This window comes from Mustela nivalis, assembly GCF_964662115.1.
Source record: "Mustela nivalis genome assembly, chromosome: 9".
NCBI classification, from domain to species: Eukaryota; Metazoa; Chordata; class Mammalia; order Carnivora; family Mustelidae; genus Mustela; species Mustela nivalis.
This window is the reverse complement of record NC_139028.1, coordinates 53,853,699-53,874,747: the sequence shown is the minus strand read 5'-3', so window position 1 is coordinate 53,874,747 and position 21,049 is coordinate 53,853,699. Positions and strand designations below refer to the sequence as shown.

Below are 21,049 nucleotides of genomic sequence, written 5' to 3'. Positions count from 1 at the left end.
AACTCAAAGTAGGCCTCACGTATAAGCTACTGTAACATCTTAGGATAATAATAAATTTATCTAGCTCTTTAAAAATGACAACTTTAAAAAAAAAATGACAACTTTATCACATATTATCACACTGAAATTTCACAATTCCATGAGGAAATTAGAAGACCCTTTATCTCAAATTTATAGTTAAAAAAAATCAAGACACAGAGATTAAATGGCCTGTTCAGGATCATCTAGGTGTTACATTGGTAGAAGCAGAACTAGAACCAATCCCTGATATAAACCCAGTCCTGTTTACCCAATATTTTTCTGTGGAACTGAATGCATAAATGGGGCACAGGGAGTAATATGAAGATAAGTCATGGGAACACAGACCTGAATTTGAATTCTGATTCTGCTATCTGCTTGCTGTATGATGCGCGGTAATTACTTAAATGCTTTGAGCACTCTTGTTATTTATAAAAATCAAGAATAATAATATAAGCAAGGGCAATAATATATATTAAAGGACTTTGTGTTAAGAGTGCACAGTAGTGATCTTTTTGTTTTTACTACTCTATCTTTTTAAAATTTTACAAGTAGTTTGTATATGACAGAAAAGATAGGAATATAAAGACAACTTAAATGTAGAAACCGCTCTCTTTTAGAAGTCTTATTTTTCAAGCTGTGATGGTTGCTTCATTTAATTCTATGTCACATTCTTCTGCAAATCTGCATGTGCTGTCCTCTACCATGAACACCCTGATTCCTTGACCTTGATCGACGCCTACACATGTTTTTTGAACTCCAACTGAAGAGTTTTTTCCTCTTTAAAACTTTGATCCCATAGGCTTTTCCTTGGGCATTCATTTAAAACTCAAGTTCATTTACCAGTATTTACTAAGAAACTCCCATAGTGCTAGGGAATTCTAGGGGTGCACCAGAGCACTCCCTAGAACTGACCTAATTTTGTTTGTTGCTGTTACTAGTTGCCACCTTTTGACATTTTACAGACCTTTTACTTTTAAAGGATGAGAACTGATATAAAGTTGCCCACGTTTCACTTTCTACGTAAGGTTATGGTAAAGTTAAAAAAAAAAATAAAAAAGGACATGGTAAAGTAAATATCTGCCATTTCCTGCCACACACACAAAAATGACATTTTGATACGAAGATATATGATCTCAGAATTTAAAAATTAATAAGTTAGGCTTTCTAGAAAACTTCACAGAGGCAGTCTGCGTAATCAGGGAATAGGCTTTGAGGGATCCACTGGTTTACCTATATTTTTGTCCCAATCTGATATTCTTAGATTTGTTGTTTCTTACTCAATTTTGCATTCCTGGTGCAGTGCCTGCTATCTAGTAGGAAATAGCCAATAAATATTGATGAACAAGGCAATGAATTTTCCTTTGAGCAAATACCTCTGAGATCCATGGCAGGGGCCTACAGCACCGAGCCCTGTGGGAGGACATACATAGCAAAGGTGCGAGTGGGAGATATGTGTGTGTGTGTGTGTGTGTGTGCGTGCACACACCTAAAGTGATATAATTTATTTCATGAGTTTGCCAGGCACTAGCCATTCAGGAGATTCTATATGAAGCTTTTAGTGAAACTGCCCTGCCAAGGAACAAGAGAGGAGGGGGGACAAGAACTATAATACCAAGGCATAACTCTATAGGAACAGGCAGACTCTATTCCTAGGACACTGTTAAAAAACAATTCATGTGACATCTTAGGTAGAGTAAGAATTATAACAAATATAGTTACTGTAAATAGGTAACACTCATCTAAAATTCATGATGTGCCAGGCTTCTGTTTTAAGTTCTTTGCACGTGTTATGTCATTCTATCATTACAACAACCTGTTAAAAATGTGATTACTATTTCCATTGTATAGATGAAGAATCAGGTTTCTGGTGGTCATATAGTTAACCAATGGTAGAAATAGGTCTCAACTCTCATCTAAATGCCTTTAGAGCTTTACTGAAACGCTTGGGTCCCTTTAGAGCTACATATTTCTCTGATGAACAGTTTTATAGGACTTGGTTTTCATTTTAAAAATAAGAAGAAAATTACAATGTTTCCTCTTAGCCAGGATTTTGTAACTGGCAGGGCACACACAGTTTTTCTGCCTAAAAGCTGTGTGACTATAAGCAACTTATTTAACATCTTTGAACTTCAACTTCTTCACCTATAAAATAGGGATGGCAGCCATTCTATCTGTGTTTGGGGAGAGTTAAATGAATAGTGTATGGAAAACAGCTAGCAAAGGGCCTGGATTATGAAGGGGATTTAATCAATTTTAATTCCATATGGGATCTAGTAAGATAAAATGACATTTTCAAATTAAAATCATATCAAATATTACTGACAGAATGAAAGCAAATAGATCATTGCTCTGGTGAATAAAGGTGCCTATATTTATACAATTCTTTAGAGAGCCATGAGGATTATCTTTGCTGCAGCCCTCATTTTGATTAAGAGCATAGAGATTAGATGTTTCAGCATAGGAAGAAGTTTATATTTGATTTATACCCCAGATGCACATTTGCAGCATCTAAACATTCCATTCCTTGGCTAAAGATGTAACAAGCTACTTCAGCAAACCTGAAATTGCAAAATAAATGGAAAATGCTTAATCATTTAAAAAGAAATAGCAAAGGAATGAAAAGACCAAAGCAGGCCTGGGTACCGGTGAGGGAAGTTAAGCGGCAGGAAGCCTCCTCTATTTTTTTAAAGGCTGACAAATGGCTTCATTAGACAGGCAGGATATTAAACCAAAAGGGTTCATCTCTATCATTTTTACACACAAACACTTTCAGAAAAAGTGTGTATGTATTTATATGTAATCTCATTTCAGGTAAAAGTATTGTTCAATGAGAAAAGCAAGTTGCAGAACAATTTCTAAAATATAAACTTACTTTGTAAAAACAGTATCAAGCCCCATCTGTAACTGATTGTGAGTTTGTTTGGGTTTGTATGAACACACAGAAGGTATGAAAGGTTCACGCCAGGATGTTACACTGGGAACATCAAGATGGTTGCCCTGGCAGGATCTGGGGAGAGGGTTTTGTTTCTTGAACATTATCTCATTACTTCACCAAATGCAAAGAGCATACATTACCTTGGAACAAAAACATTGAAAGATAAAAAAGAAAAAGTACATTTATTCTTATTTATTCCCATATTCATTTGTGGATTTATTCATTATCCAACATTTACTGAATTCTTAATGGTGACAATTAAGTCAAGGAAGCTGGTCTGTTTTGTGGACTCTCACACATGACTTTTTCATAAGTATGCTGCCTAAACTTGGCTTTACTTCATGGCATTAGCAATATGGTTCCGGGCTCTATCCTCAAATCCTGTCCTGTTCCCTTTGGAATTAACAGTGTGTATTAAAATCAAACCATCTGTAGCTAATGTCACCCATTTTCTTTCTACCTCTAGCTACTGTGCTAAAGGAAGGGTTGACTCTTTTGCCAACTCCACTGAACTGCGAGTAGCCACTGGAGACAAAAACATGGTATTCAGAGCCAAAAGGCAAAGGTTTCAGTCCTGACTCCCCAGTAAACAGAAATGTGGTACTGGTATGTTACTTCCTTACTTGAACCTCAGTACCACCTCCTCTCAAGTCAGCTATCTGACAAAATGGCCGTTGAGCTCTAACGGCATCACGTGTGAAAGTCTTAATAAACTGCAAAGTGTGGAGTACATGTATAGTACCACTTCTTACAAAGATTAGTGATTTTGATTCCTAATGATACATATTTACAAGAATTCGCAGATTTCCACAGGAGACAAGATAATAATAAGTTTCAGTGGTGCTCAGAAACTTGAGTTAGCCCCCAAAGCAATGGCTGACATGTTAGGCAAAGGCCGTTTCTTCCCGTAGTGATCACAAGTCCAATTAACCAATAAGCATATCTGACCTGGTATAATCGTCTTCAACAAGCATGTGCTTTGGAATCGGTGAGTACCTTCCTGGAGAGATGGGCGGCAGGGAAGTTTTATATTCTAAAGTTCCATTGTTGCCAGAGAGTAGATGGTTTTCCATCGGTGGAGAATAAGCTAAGGGGTGAAAAAGAGAAAAGAGAAGAAACCTGTTAGGTGGGTGATTCAATGTGTCATGCTACAGTTCTGTTAAAAATAGGAAGACTTTGCTACATGCTGAGGATTTTCTTGTCTCCTAAGAGGGTGGAGTTACTGTTTGTTTGCATTTAGTATGTACAAGCACATGGTGCTTGACCTTTAGGATTGGAAAGATGTAATAACATTTATATCTATAAACCCATTTTGTATAATTAGGTGAAGAGAAGAATTGGGGAAGAGAGCCAGAACATGCATTTTCAGAAGGATGATTAATTTTCTATTGAAATAAAAATGCTAGCTTTCTAATTGCAGAGCTCACATTCTTTTCACATAATTAATATTCAATCATCAAATCTAGAAGGCTCCTGGAGCAAGTTCTTGTGTAAGACTTGAATCACAAAATATGCTGTACTACCACCCCAGAAAGGCCCAGGGCACTGGCCTTTCTTAGTTCTCTACAGTAATTCATCATCCATTCGAATGTATGAAAGCCCCTCCTGCCTGCTCCACCCCTCTCTAGAAATCCATTTAATACACTGAGAAATCCAACTCTCATAGTGCTGTTCTCCTGCTTAAGTGTTCTCCATTGCTGCTACTGTACTGAATATAAACCTTTCCTTTTGTCATTCTTACAAGATTGATCCATTTTAATACCCTCTATTCTAGAGTCCTCTAAGACAGCTCTTCCCAGTGTTTGTGCTCTCATCAGTTGCCTACAATTTCTGTCTCTTAACACATCTCTGATATTGAAATTTCATCGATTCTTTAAGATACAATTCAAACGCCACCCCTTCCATAAAGAGTTTTATGATCATCGGAAGACAGGTAGTATCCCTTTCCTTTGAATATCCAAAAGCATGTACATTTTTATCTCCCATGGTATCCTTCTTATGTTGCCAAATATTGCTGCTATCCGTGTATCTGAATTAGCCTTTCTTCCAGTAAAGGCCATGATTGCATTTCCTTTCTATCCCACCTATTACCTTATAAGGTGTCTTCTACATATTGAGGTTACTCAATATATATATTTTAAATTGAATAGCAAGCTTTGTTTTCTTGTTTTTATCTCTTTACACCATTCAGGGAGTAGCTCAGAGTCTCAAGGCTGCTTTTTCTAATTCATTCAGTTTGAAAAACTTTTTTTTTATTATTTCCCAACATTTCCATTTATTACCTTTATTCTATTGCATTTTTACTGTTACCATTCATACTGCAGACAAAAGAAAAAAAAGATAGTCACCTTATCTCTGTACAAATTACATTTCAGCAGTTTGGATTTTAGCCTACCAATATTTACACAAGGCAATTGTGTTCTTTTAGTTGATATGAAGAGAATAAAATAGTTAAAATTCTTTCATATCCTAAGGTGAGGCTGATCTCAGCTTCCTGCATGCTTGAGAAAAAGACAAGGGGGGGCAAGTCATTTCTAAATCATCATTAAGAAAAGCAATAGCTAACATAATGAGCAGCTAACAAAATTATTCAACCTTTAAATTTCCCTCAACAGAAACAGCTAAGTCTGAGAGAGGTTAAATGACTTGCTTAAGACCATAGTACTAATTAGTGGCAGGTTCTTTAGCTATTGCGAGATCCCAATCTCACAACTGGTTTCTCAAAATTTCGGAATGAGCAAGCTTAGTGATGTTAACTATCCCTTAATCTCAGGTAGAAAAAAAAAAAATTGCTTCTGAATCTAGTCCCCAAAGACAGAACCTTAGATCAAGTTTTTGCTGACCTACTGAGAAGGAAATACAGGGCTTCTGTAGGAGTGGATTTTGCAGGACTCAACAAAGCAGCATCTCAGAGTTAGTTTTTGTCCTAGAAACCCCCACCTACAACTCATTTCTACTGCCATAGTGTTTGAGAGCCCCCCCCCCCCACCCCACTGCTTTCTTGCCAATATAATATTCAGGTAAAGGGAAGAGCTATGGCGATGGTGATTGAGGATCATAATGTTTCTGGCCAAGTGCAAGATCCTCTCCCCCAGGAGGGAGCAAAGAGCTGTCTCTGGTCTTTTAGTCTTTCTCTTTCTTCATTGGCTACTATGTAGGTTTGAACTAGGAAAGGGGGATACTATGGCATGAGAGCTATCATACTTTAGGGCCTTGAGAAGTAGACTTTAAAAAGGTGTTGCTTTTATGTTACTGTAATGACACTGTCCAAAACATACCTCATTAAGCCTTTCTTAAATGGTGGACTTTCTAACCCATCACGGTGTCCCACCAACAAAACACTAGTTAAGGCTTGTAAGGCAATCAGGGAGTGAAGTACAGCGTTCCTTGCAACTATTTCCACAAGCTAAACAAGAGCAAAGATGCAGAGTACTTTGCCAAGTTTTGCAGAATTCCAATTCTGTACCCCTGGCACAGGGACTCTGAGTGTGGTACTTACAGTGAGTAATATCAGGTGGCCCATAAGGATCAGTCATGTAAATGGTGGTGGGTTTGCCGACTTTTAGATAAACGACATCGGATGTGTTCTTCAGTATAGCTACTGCCTCTTCATGCGTCACTTCTTCTAAACTGTAGTTGTTTACCTAAAAGGAAAATAATACTCAATATTAGAGTCAAATCTAGGCAGGTGAAAAGAAACAGGCAAAAGCATATGCAGGATTATTTAAACATTAAATAGCAATGATTACAATCCAGGATCTACATCATACTCAGACAGAAAGATGGATTTATGGCATTAGCCAAAGCAGATAAGGTACCATTGTTGATGGCATATATATATATTATATATATATATATATAATATATGTATTACCTTTGTAATTGGTATATATATATATAATATATATATACCATCAACAATGGTACCTTATATTATATAATAATATATTATATTATTATATAATAATATTAATATAATATATTATATAATAATATAATGTATTATTATATTATAATATTTCATATAATATAATAAATATATATTATATAATGTTTTATAAATTAAGAAAAACAACAAAAACAACCCAAGAAACAAAACAAAACAAAAAAACAAAGCTGCTTCTGTTTTTTTCTATGAGAAAGCAATGTATCATAATGCAAATCAGGATACTATTTGAGAATAAAAGAAAGGAGGGGTCAAATGTCTCTTTCCCTATGCTATGGTTTTTTCAATTACAAAGGTAATACATACTTATGGAACTATAAAAAAAAAAAGGAGAAGAAGAAGAAGAAGAAAAACTAACCAGTCTCTCTATTTGGGATATATTTTTAAAATATCAGTGACCATATTATACATATTGTTTTGAAAACTGCTTTTTAAATCTAGAGTGACTATTGGTCCATATCATAGCATATGGCAACAACGTGACTTTGTTTCCTAGAGAGCACTGTGTTGCATGGTAGTAAACTAATGCTTTAACCAATCTGTAACTAAAGTATGTTTAGTTTGCTTCTCATTTTTTTCTACTATGAATAATGTTGCAGTAAACATTTTTTTCCTACATTTTCACACAGCTTTGATGTTTATTTTGGATAAATCATACAAGTGGAATTGTTGTACCGAACTATATGAATATTACAAGCCTTCTGATACCTATTCTTAAAGTGTCCTGTGGAAAGAGGCACGAGTTTACTCTTATACCACCACTATATGAGAGCCCCAATTTTCCTAGAATTACACAAATTTGGTTTTTTTTTTTTTTCCACTTTAAAAATTGTTCCCATGTGGGGGGCTGGGTGGCTCAATTGTTTAACCCTTGACTCTTCGTTTTGGCTTAGGTCATGATCTCAGGGTCATGATTGAGCCCCATGTTGGGCTCCATGCTGGAACCTGTTTAAGAGCCTCCCTCTCACTACTGCATGCTTTCTTTCTCCTCCGCAGCCCCACCAAAATAAATAAATAAACAAATATCCCAGCAAAATGTTATTTAACAAGTCGATTTTCTAAGGCTAATATTAGTAAACAGGGCTTGGCAGGTGAACAAGTTCAAGGGTACTCTACTCCCATCCACTTCAATAGCAACCCCTCCATTTTACTGGACAGAAGAGCCTGATGAAAGTGCAATTTTACTTCATAGCAGTGACATTATAGTGGAATTTCTCCAGCACTTCTCTTAGATGGTTTTAAAACATTTATGATGTGTTTTAAATACCTACATTATTCTTATTTGGCTACTATTATTTTAATGGAGTTATTCTTTAGTTAGTTTCTGCTGAAATAATGCATAATTAAAGTAAACATGCCAGAGAGCACTAGATTGGATTCTGTACATATTCTTTGTACTATTTAATTAGCACGTTAGTCATAGAAGACCTTGCAACATTCCCTCCCCCCCTTTGCCTATGTTCTATAAATTCTATGTGCCAATTAATCCTTGATGGTATAGCTGAAGCTAGGGACCCTGGAACTGGAGGGGTATGTATATATATGAATGCTGACCATGAACTTTCCATTAAGATATCAACTTTTCCTCTGGTTCCTATAGTTCTCTTCTGAACAAGTGACATTCTCTTATATCCTTTTGTATTTCCAGCATCTAGCACTTATTCATCCATTGGTCAATGCATTGCTACCATGTGTCAGTCATGGTTTTACATATTAGAGATATGTAATAAATAGGATGAAAATCATAATCATAGCTAAAACTTACAGAGCCTATATTACACTCTGGGAACTATTCTAAGTCATTTACATACATAAACACAATTGAACCTCACAACAACTTGTGTGGTAACTATTACAGTTACTTTCATTTTACAGATTAGAAGAGCATGTCTTCAAGAGATTAAGAAACCTGTTCAAAAAACAAAACAAAACAAAAAACAAAACAAAACAAAACAAAAAAACAACAACAAAAAAAGAAACCTGTTCAAAGTCATTGATCTAATAGTGGTAGAAGCCGATTAAAAGCAAGCAGTTTGGATCCAGATACCAGGCTTGTAAACACTCATCTATATTCCTTTTTCAGATAGACAGAGAAGATCTCCAGCTCCCTTGAATCTCATATTCTAGTAAGATACACTTCAAGTTTCAAGCACTGAAACTGAAACGTACTGAGAAGGACTTTACATACAGATTCTTAAGTACCACCTGAGAACTCCTCAGACCGGAAAGAAGTTGAGCAAAGGGTAGAGGTGAGAAGTGGGGATAATGGTGGTTTATAATAGTAGTACTTCAGTTGGTTTTTATTTGGTGACTTCAAAGTATTGGAACATTAACACAGATTTTAGTTATAGAACAGGTAGCATGATATTGGCAACACAAGAGCGCATGCTTCTGAGTCGCGCAGACCAGGATCTGAGTCCTGGTCCTAGCTCTTTCTAGCTGTGTAACTTTGGACCAACTTACTTAATCTTTTTAGCCTCAGTTTTGACATCTGTAAAATAGGTATGATGATAATTGCTTCCTCAAAGTGTTATTGATGTAAATGTATTAGTCTATGTAAAGTGGCAGGAATATTAAAATTCTTATAATAATAATAGTAATAAAAGCTAACATTTTAGCTTTTATTACTATTACTATTGTCATCATACATCTCTCTTCTCAGGAAACAGGAATGCTTGGTAAAAATTTTTGCTGAGCATTTTCCTGTAAACATCTGTGAACTGATGAGTTTAATTAGGGTACTGTTGATGAGGCTTCTGTGTGGTCTTTTTAAAAATTCAGAATAGTACAGGATCTGGACCAAAAAGTGCTCTTTTGTGCTGAAGTCTTCAAAATGTTTTTCACGAAAGTGGGTTTATTTGGGTTAATTATGTGTGTGCCTTATCCTATGAACTCTCAAGATAAAGGGCCTACAGCTGGAGCTGATTGTACACAGAGAGAAGGGACATTACACTGATTGGCTAGTTGCTCTTGTCATTGTTTTTTATTGTCTTTTTTCTTTTGCATCAAGTATCTGCCTATAATGGTGAACACTGAACAACTGGCCTGATTTCAGAAAAAAAAAAAATTATGTGCATCTGAATGCAGTGTTTCTGTGGGCGCACTACACAGAGCGGGGCATGTGTGCAGCCTGGCCATATGTTTGCAATAGGATGAAGGACTGAGGCCAAGGAGAGAGGTTAGAGATGAGAGGACGCATTTTCTCCAACAGAAGAGGGAGCACTGAATTTGAGCATGATGCAGAGACAAAGGAGGGCAAACTAGCTGAAGAACGAGGTGCCAAAAAACCTGCAAGAAGAGCAGGGTCAGTGTTGTGGGAATCAAATTGAGTGCAAGCAAACAGGTATGTGATGGGACAAAGGTGGGAGGTGTGGCAGCAGGAGAATGATAATAAAGAGGAATGGGTGGTGTACAGATGGTGAGATGCTGACCTTTCCGTATTTATTCAGGAATACCAACACGGTGGCACAAACTAGGAGGTGGACATAAATATTACCTGAGACATAGTACAAGGAAATGGGGGAACTCTAGAAACACTAAAAAAAAAAAAAAAAAAAAATCACGGGGGCACCTGGGTGGCTCAGTGGGTTAAGCCTCTGCCTTCGGCTCAGGTCATGATCCCAGGGTCCTGGGATCAAGCCCCACATCGGGCTCTCTGCTCTGCAGGAAGCCTGCTTCCTCCTCTCTCTCTGCCGGCCTCTCTGCCTACTTGTGATCTCTGTCAGATAAATAAAGAAAAAAATCTTTAAAAAAAAAAATCACGAACTCCAAAGTTAACTTCTAAGGAGACAAAGTTGTTGATCACTAGATGAGATGAATTAAAAAGGAGCACTAAGCAATGGATAGAATTGTTGAATCACTGTATTGTACCTCCTAAAACTAATATAGCATTGTATGTTAACTACAATGGAAATACAATTTTAAAAACCTAATAAAATTTAAAAAATTAAAAAATGAATACAAATAAAAAAGTTGACAAATCTAATGTGCTAACATCAATGATATGAAAATGAATATGCATAAGCCAAAGGCTAAAATCTCTGCAGTACACTGCAATTCAAGGATATAAAAAATTTTATTTTAAAAACAGTAACCACAAATAAATAGGGAACAATAATAGTTATCTCTGGATAATAAACATCTTCTTATTTTTCACTATTTTAGCAATGATCATGAACTATAGTTAGAATGAAATTAATTCTATATTTTAAATGAAAAAGAAAAAAAAAACTTCAAATAAGAACAGAAACAAAGTGTGGAGCCTGGGCACAGTCAGTTTAGTGCCTGACTCTTGGTTTCAGTTCAGGTTGTCATCTCCGTCATGAGCTTGTGAGATCAAGCCCCACGTCGGGCTCTATGTTCAGCATGGAGTTTGCTTAAGCCACTCTCCTTCTGCCTTTCCCCTCTCTCAAATAAACAGCTAAATCTTAAAAAAAAAAAAAAAAAAAAGAAAAGAAAAAGAAACAAGATAATCCCAGAACCAAAGTGCAGTGGCTTCATTATGAAACACACATAGCAAGATCTCAGGAGTGATGGAAAATTGGGATGGAGAAGAAGAAACTTGCTTTCTAATGGCCAGCAAACTGATTTAATTTTTTAGAAAAAAAAAAAAAACCTGCTATTATTTTAAGCCTAGATGTTTCTAGAAATGAAGATAAATTGGCATAATGAGAGTAAATTTTAAATGTAGTACCACATCTGTTTTCAATTCCTATATTCATGAATTTTGTTCAGTTAACATATTTATTGAAGATTAGAGATTCCTTATATGCAAAATAGGGATGATACTAATTTATTTGTTGATTTATTTATGTTTAGGAGAAAGGAGGGATACCATGAACAGGAAAAGACATCGTGTAAGAGCAGTATACAAAGAGTCATCAAACTTCACAATCATACACAATGTTTCTGCTGATTTTGTTGCTGAAACTAGCTCCTTCTGTGAAAATGATCACCCCCTACCTTCTACAACAGTTAATCTTGCAATGTCTCTTTCCTGTTCAAGGACTGATTTTCTAAAAGGCAATGATTAAATTGTCCCCCCCACCTTTTTTTTGGACATTGGAGTATAGCTGACACACAATGTTACATTATTTTCAGGTGTACAACACAGTGATTCAACAAGTTTGTGCATGATATTTTGCTCACCAGAAGTGTAGCTACCATCTGTCACTATGCAACACTATTACAGTACCACTGACTATATTCTTTATACTATACCTTTTATCCACCCCTCCCCAGCTTACTTATTCCTTAACTAGAAACTGGTATCTCATTCACCATTCACCCATTTACCCTAATTAGAGTGTTTTCATCTTTGTAATCCTCCAACTGATGTACCATAAGTAGTAGGCACTTCATAAATGTTGAAACAATTAGATAAATAAGTTAAAAGTAACATTCCATGTACAATGAATTATGGATCACTGAAAAAAATTAAGTTAAATTTTAAAAAAAGTAACATTCCAAGGAAAAGCTATCAAAATTCCCTAATTTATGGGGCGCCTGGGTGGCTCGGTGGTTTAAAGCCTCTGCCTTCAGCTCGGGTCATGATCTCAGGGTCCTGGGATGGAGCCCCACATCGGGCTCTCTGCTCAGCAGGGAGCCTGCTTCCTCCACCCTCTCTGCTTGCCTCTCTGCCTACTTGTGATCTCTGTCAAATAAGTAAATAAAATCTTTAAAAAAAATTCCCTAATTTATAAGACAAAGGAGGAATTTGTGTTGAGTTTCTAGGTTACATTTGTGTCGAGTCAGAAAGGATAAGAAATGAAGGTCATTCAACAAACAACACACGTTTCTAGGACACTCACTCTGTGGCAGGCATGGGATATAAGGATGAAAGATTGGTAGAGAATGGGAGTAATGGATCACATCAGAATATCAAGGACACGATCAAAACTCCAACAGTGTGAATTTCTTTCTCCTCCATTAATTGTTGATGAATTTCTTAACTTTTTATTCTACATATAGACAGAGCAAATAACAATGACGTTTTGATTGACTTTTCCAGTGACCTCTATAGCAGTGGTCACCAACATGGACAATATGATATGAACCGCAGGGCAATCCACTGAACACAGGAAGAATTTTGTATCTGAACTTCTATTAATATTTATCACACTGGGCGCCTGGGTGGCTCAGTGGTTAAGCCGCTGCCTTCAGCTCAGGTCATGATCTCGGGGTCCTGGGATCGAGTCCCGCATCGGGCTCTCTGCTCGGCAGGGAGCCTGCTTCCCTCTCTCTCTCTGCCTGCCTCTCCATCTACTTGTGATTTCTCTCTGTCAAATAAATAAATAAAATCTTTAAAAAAAAATATTTATCACACTAATTATCATCTTCCTATTTTTCATGTATGTTTTAAAATGTATATCATGTATTAGAATAGTGATATATGTATGCAATATAAAATAGGGAACTATATATAAGTATATATACATATATATATATATGAGGCAATTTTTTTGTGTTTTACAGATGGAAATAATTTTGAAACCACTGCTCTGTAGTAGGCATCTATATATATATTAACTTAATATTAAATTAATATATAGAGAGCGAATTCTATAGCCAGTGTTAAACCAAATATAAGCAAAAAAAAATAGAAAACAACATAATGGGAGGTTTTAACCCTCAAATAAGATATGTCATTGCAACTGCACTGCATTTTGATTTTATTACATTTGAAAAAAATTACAACTGAGTCCAAGAAATTATTATCCAGATTTTTCCCCCTTGTGTTTCAGAAAGTACTCTAATTACAGGGGAGAAAGTGTGAGGGGTGAAGTATTTCTAAATGTGGTCAGCCCATTGTTGGAAAATGCTAAATGATACTGTACTGGCTTGATAGAAAGAATGTTAGCCCCAAAGTCACCTTCAGGAGAAGCACTAGAGCAGCAGCAGAACAGGCTAGAATGTGATTAGATCAGTGTAGGACTGTGGTTCTTAACCTGACTACACATCGGAATCACCTGGGAGACTTAAAATGATTTCTTTAAAAAGGAAGTGTGGTGCCTACCTCCAAGATTCTCATTTGATTCTTCAGGGTGCATCCAGAGTGATCAAAAATTTACCACGTGATTGAAATATGAGAGCAGGATTAAGAACCAGAAGGGCTGCATAAACTGGTGGAGGGAATGTGGCACTAGGACATTAACATCTGGGTCTGAATCTGATTTCCCAATTAGTTATGTCCTATTGGAAATCCCTTTGTGATCTCTAAGCTCCAACTTTCTCTTCTGGAAAGAAAGAGTAACAGTACTGGCTGCCCTCTCCATCTCTCAGGGGATAGAGTGAGGACTGTGTGCGAGCTGCACTCTTCCACGGGGAAGAGCCATGGGCAGAGAACGTTACCCATTTCAGTTCTCATCTAAGGTCAGTCTAACAAATTCAAGTGCTTTCAGTCCTGTTCATGATTCAGAAATTCTTACATATCTGCCCTGCCTTCAAGGTGATTTTCTTATTAATATTTGGGTGAAGCTAGGCAGTTTTGTAAATCACCAAAAAGATTTAATTTAAAAAGTGCTCACAACTAATACTTGTTCAGAAAATTGTATTGTTTCCACTCACATTCCCTAAATCCACTTAATGTCCTTACCATAGCATATTAATTTTGAAATAAAAATAAGAGTAACTTTACACCGGTCAGAATGGCCAAGATTAACAAGACAGGAAACAAGTATTGGTGACAGTGTGGAGAAAGGGGAACCTTCCTTCCACTGTTGATGGGTTATAAAACCTTCCTTCCTGTAGCTGGTACAGATACTCTGGAAAACAGTGTGAAGTTTCCTGAAGATGCTAAAAATAGAGCTACCCTATGACCTAGTGATTACACTACTAGATATTTACCCTAAAGATACTGATGTAGGAAAAAGAAGGGGCACATGCACCCCAATGTTCATAGTAGCAGTGTCCACAACAGCCAGACTGTGGAAAGAGCAGAGATGCCCTTCAACAGATGAATCAATAAAGAAGATGTGGTTCATATATACAATGGAATATTACTCAGCCATCAGAAAGAATGAATACCTACCATTTGCATTGACATGGGTGAGAACTAGAGGGGGTTAGGCTAAGTGACATAGGTCAAGGCAATTATCATACGGTTTCATTCACACCCAGAACATAAGGAATAGCATGGAGGACCGCAGGGGAATGGAGGGAAAACTGAATGAAAAGAATCAGAGAGGGGGCCAAACCATGAGAGACTGTGGACTCAGGGAACCAAAGTGAGGGTTACAGAAGGGAGGGTGTCAGGAGATGGAGTAGCCAGGAGATGGGTATTAAGGAGGGACATGTTGTGATGAGCACTAGTTGTTATAAGCAACAAATGAATTGTTAAACACTATATTAAAAACTAATGTACTATATGCTGGCTATATGTAATAAAATGTAATAACGTAATAAAATAAACATAATAAAAATAATAAAAATAAATAAAAAAATAAACGTAATAAAAAAATAAAATAAACAAAAAGTCACTCTCACACAGCACATCGAGTCTACTCCCCTGAACACTAGTTCTAGGTGCTTTAAGCTCCTTTGTTCACTTTAAGCAAAGTGTTGCATAATGAAGTCTGTTTGAAGATGATAGTGTTCAAGTTAAATTAGTTCCTTGATTACAGAATTTCACTGACTCTTTAATATACTTAAGTTCATTGAGAATCTGTAAGAGAGGTGAGATACAAGTTGTAGAATTTCCCATACTTAGTTGACCTTTTCATGTGACACAATAATGAGATTAATATTTTAAAACACACTTGGGAAACACTGATCTAAGGCACTGCTACCATGCTATAGAGGCCAAAACAGAAGACCAAAGATGTACATGACTTGTCCAAGGTCATTTAGGTCGAATTAATTCTGGGTGGCTGGCTGTGAGTCCACCGTCTTCCCACTTCACTCAATGCCTTTCTTACCTTTCCCCTTGTCTACTCCTTCCCTTTAAGGAAGTAAAAACACAGACTTATTCCTTGTAAAAATGTAAAAGTGCTCTTACTGACAATGTTTTTCTTTCAAGGTCAAGCAAAAGTTATGAAAAAAGGAGACTAAGACTATAAACTTCCAATCACAATGCGACGGAAGTTTCAACAAGTAACAGCTCACATCATTGCTGTATAAAAGACAGTCAGATGACCCTGGATTCAAATTTTCTGGTATTGTGTAGAAAAAAGATGAAGAAAATGATCACTTCTCCATAATATATGTGGCCCCCGGTATCATCTTGATAGGGCTTCATAAAAACCAGTGTGTAAAAATATATGAATGAATTTAAAAATTATTAATACTGTTAACTTCTAACCCTCTGTCTCAAGAAATCAAAGGCCAGGAGTTACTGTGTTTAGTCTGAGATCACAACACTAACCACTGATATAGTCCATAAAAATCAGATGTCATTGGCCTTTGACAAAATAAAAAACCAAAATTCTAGTGAATGATAATAAGTGCCAAGCAGCAGGAGAATTAAAAATGTATATATTATTTTGGTAAAGAGAACAAATACCATGCATCTGAGCACACGAGGAAACATCAGAGAAGACTGACATTAAAGTCGTTTTATTTGAAACGCTAAGAGTCTTAGTGCAGAAGTGATAGGTAGAGTAATTTTTTCCTTATTATAGAATAAATGTAAAGGTCAGATGCAACAATATTGCCTGTGTTTTTAAAAGTGGGGGAATAACATTCTAAGGAATCAAAAGTTTTCTTAAAAGGGTAATCTGTTTAGAGAAGATAAGTGGCTGTGTGGTAAAACTGACTTCAAAAGTGAGAGAAAATGTGTAAAACATCTTAAAGGCTGAGAAGTAAAAAAAGTGGCAAGATGTAAGTTTTCAAACAAATGTAGAATTAATCTTTACCTTTCTGTCTCCAAGGGACAGAGCTGTGAATAAAGCAAGAAATGTAGAGGGACATGTGTTTTGGTATAATTTTAAGAAAAAACAAATCTAAGGATAGCTAGGATCTAATGGGTAGCTTCCAGGAGGCATTAAATTCTCCACCCTTCGTGTGTTCTCGCAGAGGTGAGGGACTACTTCACCTTGTTTTTCTGTGGATTCTGATGTACCAAATGAGTTGGAATAAGATAACATGTAAGAGAGATACTTTTCAATTCTGAGTTATAAGAAGTACTTAGGGGGGAAAAAAAAGGACCCAACATAGATGGTATGAGGAAATGAACAGAGTTTCATTTTAGGCCAGTTTGCTTAAAGAACTATGAATGAGTAACATATGGGAGAAATTTTCCTAAGGAGTGAGAGGAGGGAGTGGTGCAAATTGCTTTAGAAAGGAGAATAGCTATTTGGAGAAAAATATACAGTGTGGTACAGCTGGTAAATCACGGAATCTAAATTATTTGTACTTCCTTTGGGGGAGGAGAGTGGAAGAGGAGAAAGATAAAGATGATGTGAATGTAGGGTAATAAAGAGAAAAGGAAGTGGAAAGGAATGACAGAAGGAGAGCATTAATAAATATTGTTGGGTTGAAGCAAGATAATTGGTCCTTCAGGGTGGCTTCCGTGATTTTTTTTTATTCTTTTCCTCAGCATTATTTTTCTTTCAGAATATTATAAAATGAATCATTTTCTTTCATTTCCAGATTTAGTTTGGCAGTTGCCTTGGAAGTACTAATTATGTTTTCCTTACATAAGAGAGGAGAGACCTATTATTGTTGAAGGTTCTTTTTTTTTTTTTTTTTAACAGGCTTTAAAACTCAGAATAGTTAAAGATTTTTCTCGGCTATTTTTGAAATCATTACATGTACAATGAATATCAAGAAAATGGTAATAGCATGGAAGAATAAATATTGTGAAAATGTCTATGCTACCTAAAGAATTTTAAAATAAAGCTAGGAGCTTAAATGGAACTTCAAGCAATCAAACAACACACAACATCTAGCTTGATATTAAAACAGCAGCCACTAAAGAAATGGCAAAAGAGTTGTCTACAACCAAACCTTTACAGAGCAATGAGCCAAAGGTCAAATGTGATAACCATTAATTTAGAATGAAAATGTCCTCTTCAGCTTTTTCAATTTCATGCAACGTAAAAGATGGATATCATGGTGTATTTTATTCCTAAGTCAACTAACAATGAAGTCTATATTCTTGAGAGACATTGTTAGATCTTATACCTCAATAATAATTTTCTGGTTCAGAAGACACAAAATTATAAAAAACCAACTTTTACATCCAAGGCAAAAAAAAAAAAAATCAGAAAACACAAAAAACAGCCAACAACATAAAAAAAATGCAGAATGTCTCAAGAATGAAAATAGTAGTTCTCTTGCATAGTATAGGGCCTACTGCTAATAAAAGCATATTGCATACTTAAAATTTACCAAAAGGGTAGATCTTATGTTAATTGTTCTCACCACACACAAGCACAAAATAATAAAAACAATAATAATAGGGGTGAGAAGAAACTTTGGAAAATGATGAATATATTTAGCCTTAATAATGGTGATGGTTTCTTGGGTATATATTTAATACCCAAACCCATAGAGCTATATGTATTAAATATGTAAAGCTGTTTATATGTCAACTATACTATAGTAAAATGGTAGAAAGAAAGAAAGAGAAAAACTTCAGGTGGTAAAGAGGCCCACACTCTTCATTGCCACTTTGACTCAAGTCATAAATGCCACATTTTTTGCCCATCCAGTATGATCATAAATTTTTTCCTGACAGAGTTACTTCCTGAGTAGTGGTTATTGCCTTGGACATGGTAGGTGTTTATTATATAACTTGCTAAATAAAGGAATGAATGAATGAATGAATGGTAACTAAAGAAATGAAGGAAAGATTTGACTGGCAAATTCTAGAAACAAATGAAAGATCATGCTTTGTGCTTATAAGCCTCAGTTCCTGGATTTGAAATCCAGTTCTGTCTACTGTTAGCTATATCACTGTGGCCAAGTTAATAAACCTCTCTATACCTCAGTTCCTCTTTGCTTATATAAAACAGCTTGTTGTGAGAAATAAATTCATTACAAAAAAGCACTTTTAAAAATCCATGGAATGTAGCAAATGCCAAATAAATATTAGTTATCAAGATTATTATAAAGGTTTACTTAGGTAATTCAATACCAAGATCATTTACAACTATGAAACTAGATGAATGGGACCAAGGACAAGCTGTCTAAAGCCCAGGGAAGTGGGCACAATGTACTGAGGTTCAACCTCTGAAGCTTGCACATGTCACAGAAATTACTATTCTGTTGAGGATATAAATTGACCTTTTCCTAACAATCCTCACTTGTGCTACAGATAATGGCTCCTTGCAGAGATTAGAGGCCATGTTTTACAAGGGCAGACATAATATACTTCTCTTCAGAGCTCTCTTTTATTAATTTTCAGTATTTATTATCTTGTAGGTTTGGTATAAAATAGTAAATAGAGATAAAGTAGTTTTATTAAGTGCAATTCCAAATTTGTACTGCTTATGTCATGCCTTAATTTTGCTTTAGTTTATCCTAGAACTCCATGGCTTAGGAAAGGCAGCCGTGTGTTGGTGTTACTCATTGCCCAGGGTCCTGAAGCATGTAGGCAGCTGGTAAATAAAATAGCCTTAACCCTATCTGATTGGGGTGGGGGGAAATATACGTTTACACATGTGACAGAACTTAGATTATGAATTCTGGTAAATCAGGGACTGTTTATACTGTCTACACTGGTTGAACAAGGGACCACAGAGAGACACAGAAATGTACATATTAAAAAATCAGAGAACGCTTTGTTACGCAAAGCCCACCTTACTAACAGTAGGCAAGTAACACTCTCTTGGGCTAATAGGTTATCTTGGAAAAATAACAATCCGTGTCTTGTTCTATCTGTGAAAACTAGTGAAAATTCAGATTTGTTTTTAAAATGTCAACAAACAGATACGATTGTACATGAACTTCTGAAATCTCCCACCACAAAATCTGCTCTTCCTTTTTTTCCATTTCTGCTCGTGATCACTATTAGGAATTTAATGGCTGAAGTTCCACCACCCAATATGACTATACTTACAGAAAGATTCCTTAGGAGGTAATTAAAGTTATTAATTTAATGAGTTAAGGGTGAAGCCCTAATCCAATGGGATTTACCGGTGGCTTCAATAAGAAGAGAGAGATCTCTTTCTTGCAGCCCAAGCACAGGTGGAAGGCCATGTGAGGACACAACAATAATATGGCTGATTGCAAGCCAGGAAGAGAGATCTCACCAGGAACTGAATGAGAAAGAACCTTGACCTTGAACTTCCCAGCTTCCAGAACCCCAAGAAAATAAATTTTTGTTGTGTAAGCCACTTAGTCTATGGTATTTTGTTATGACAGCCTGAACTGAGACAGTCATACACTGGGAAACAAGAGCTTTATAAATACACACATAGTTTTGCATGAGTCACACTTACCATTAGCAGTCTGTCTCCTACTTGCAACCTTCCATCTTTTTGTGCAGCTCCTCCATCTATAATTTTAGTTACATAAATGCTGTTGTCTCCAGGAATGTGCTGGTTCCCCACACCTCCTGCAATACTGAAGCCTAAACCTATGGGAAAGGAAAGGAAAAGTTTTGTTGTTGTTGTTGTTTAAGAAAATGCAATTAGCCATAGTTAAGCAGTCTAAAAAAAATTAATCCTCAGTTTATTACAACAGTAATAATTAACGGTAATGATTCTACTTCAATCGATTTTGTTAAGTATTTGACGGTTTGTTGATTAATGCTAACGAGGCAAAGCTCTTGAAGTCAAGCCTATATGGCCATTAGTTTTGTTATATTTCAAGACTGTCCACCTAACTGTTGCTCCCTAGCTAATTAGCAGATAATGGGTGATTGGCCAAATAGGGATATGGCAAAAGGATGTGGAAGAATCCTCAGTGAGGCAGGCAAAGCACAAGTTCAGCCTTGCTCATGTGGAATTGATGAGCTTGTCTTTGTTGTTATTCTCCTAGCACAGAGAAGAATTGCAAATCATTTGGGTAGAGACCTAGATACTCTTGACATTTCAGGATTAAAAGTACAGCTGTTAGAAAATTCCACAAATTGTCAGACGAGAGCCACAAGGAAGATACATGAGATATTTATGTAATAATTTCAGAGAGAAGGCACAAAGAAACTAGATGCTTGTCCTTGTTTGTTTCTCTAGCCACCTTGTCATATTTTCATATTTCCTCAC

The 21,049-nt window shown here is 36.1% G+C and overlaps 1 protein-coding gene and 1 long non-coding RNA gene across 27 annotated transcripts in view; one reads left to right on the top strand and one right to left on the bottom strand.

The window, feature by feature from the left end:
* The window catches only part of LOC309840635, a 28,619-nt gene extending 10,981 nt beyond the window's left edge, over window positions 1–17,638 (top strand). The window contains exons 2-4 of the long non-coding RNA XR_014298725.1: window positions 8,986–9,151; window positions 9,913–10,245; window positions 15,919–17,638. This is a non-coding gene — a long non-coding RNA (uncharacterized lncRNA). The remainder of the gene's footprint in view (window positions 1–8,985; window positions 9,152–9,912; window positions 10,246–15,918) is intronic.
* DLG2 (discs large MAGUK scaffold protein 2) overlaps window positions 1–21,049 on the bottom strand; it is a gene marked incomplete at its 3' end in the record, with an annotated part of 2,041,616 nt that overhangs the window by 465,088 nt on the left and 1,555,479 nt on the right. For all 26 annotated transcript variants that reach the window (XM_082682853.1, XM_082682879.1, XM_082682864.1 and 23 more), the window contains 3 exons: window positions 20,285–20,421; window positions 6,456–6,600; window positions 3,905–4,043 (listed from right to left, as the gene is read on the bottom strand). In XM_082682853.1, coding sequence (XP_082538979.1) covers window positions 3,905–4,043; window positions 6,456–6,600; window positions 20,285–20,421 — 421 coding nt within the window. The remainder of the gene's footprint in view (window positions 1–3,904; window positions 4,044–6,455; window positions 6,601–20,284; window positions 20,422–21,049) is intronic.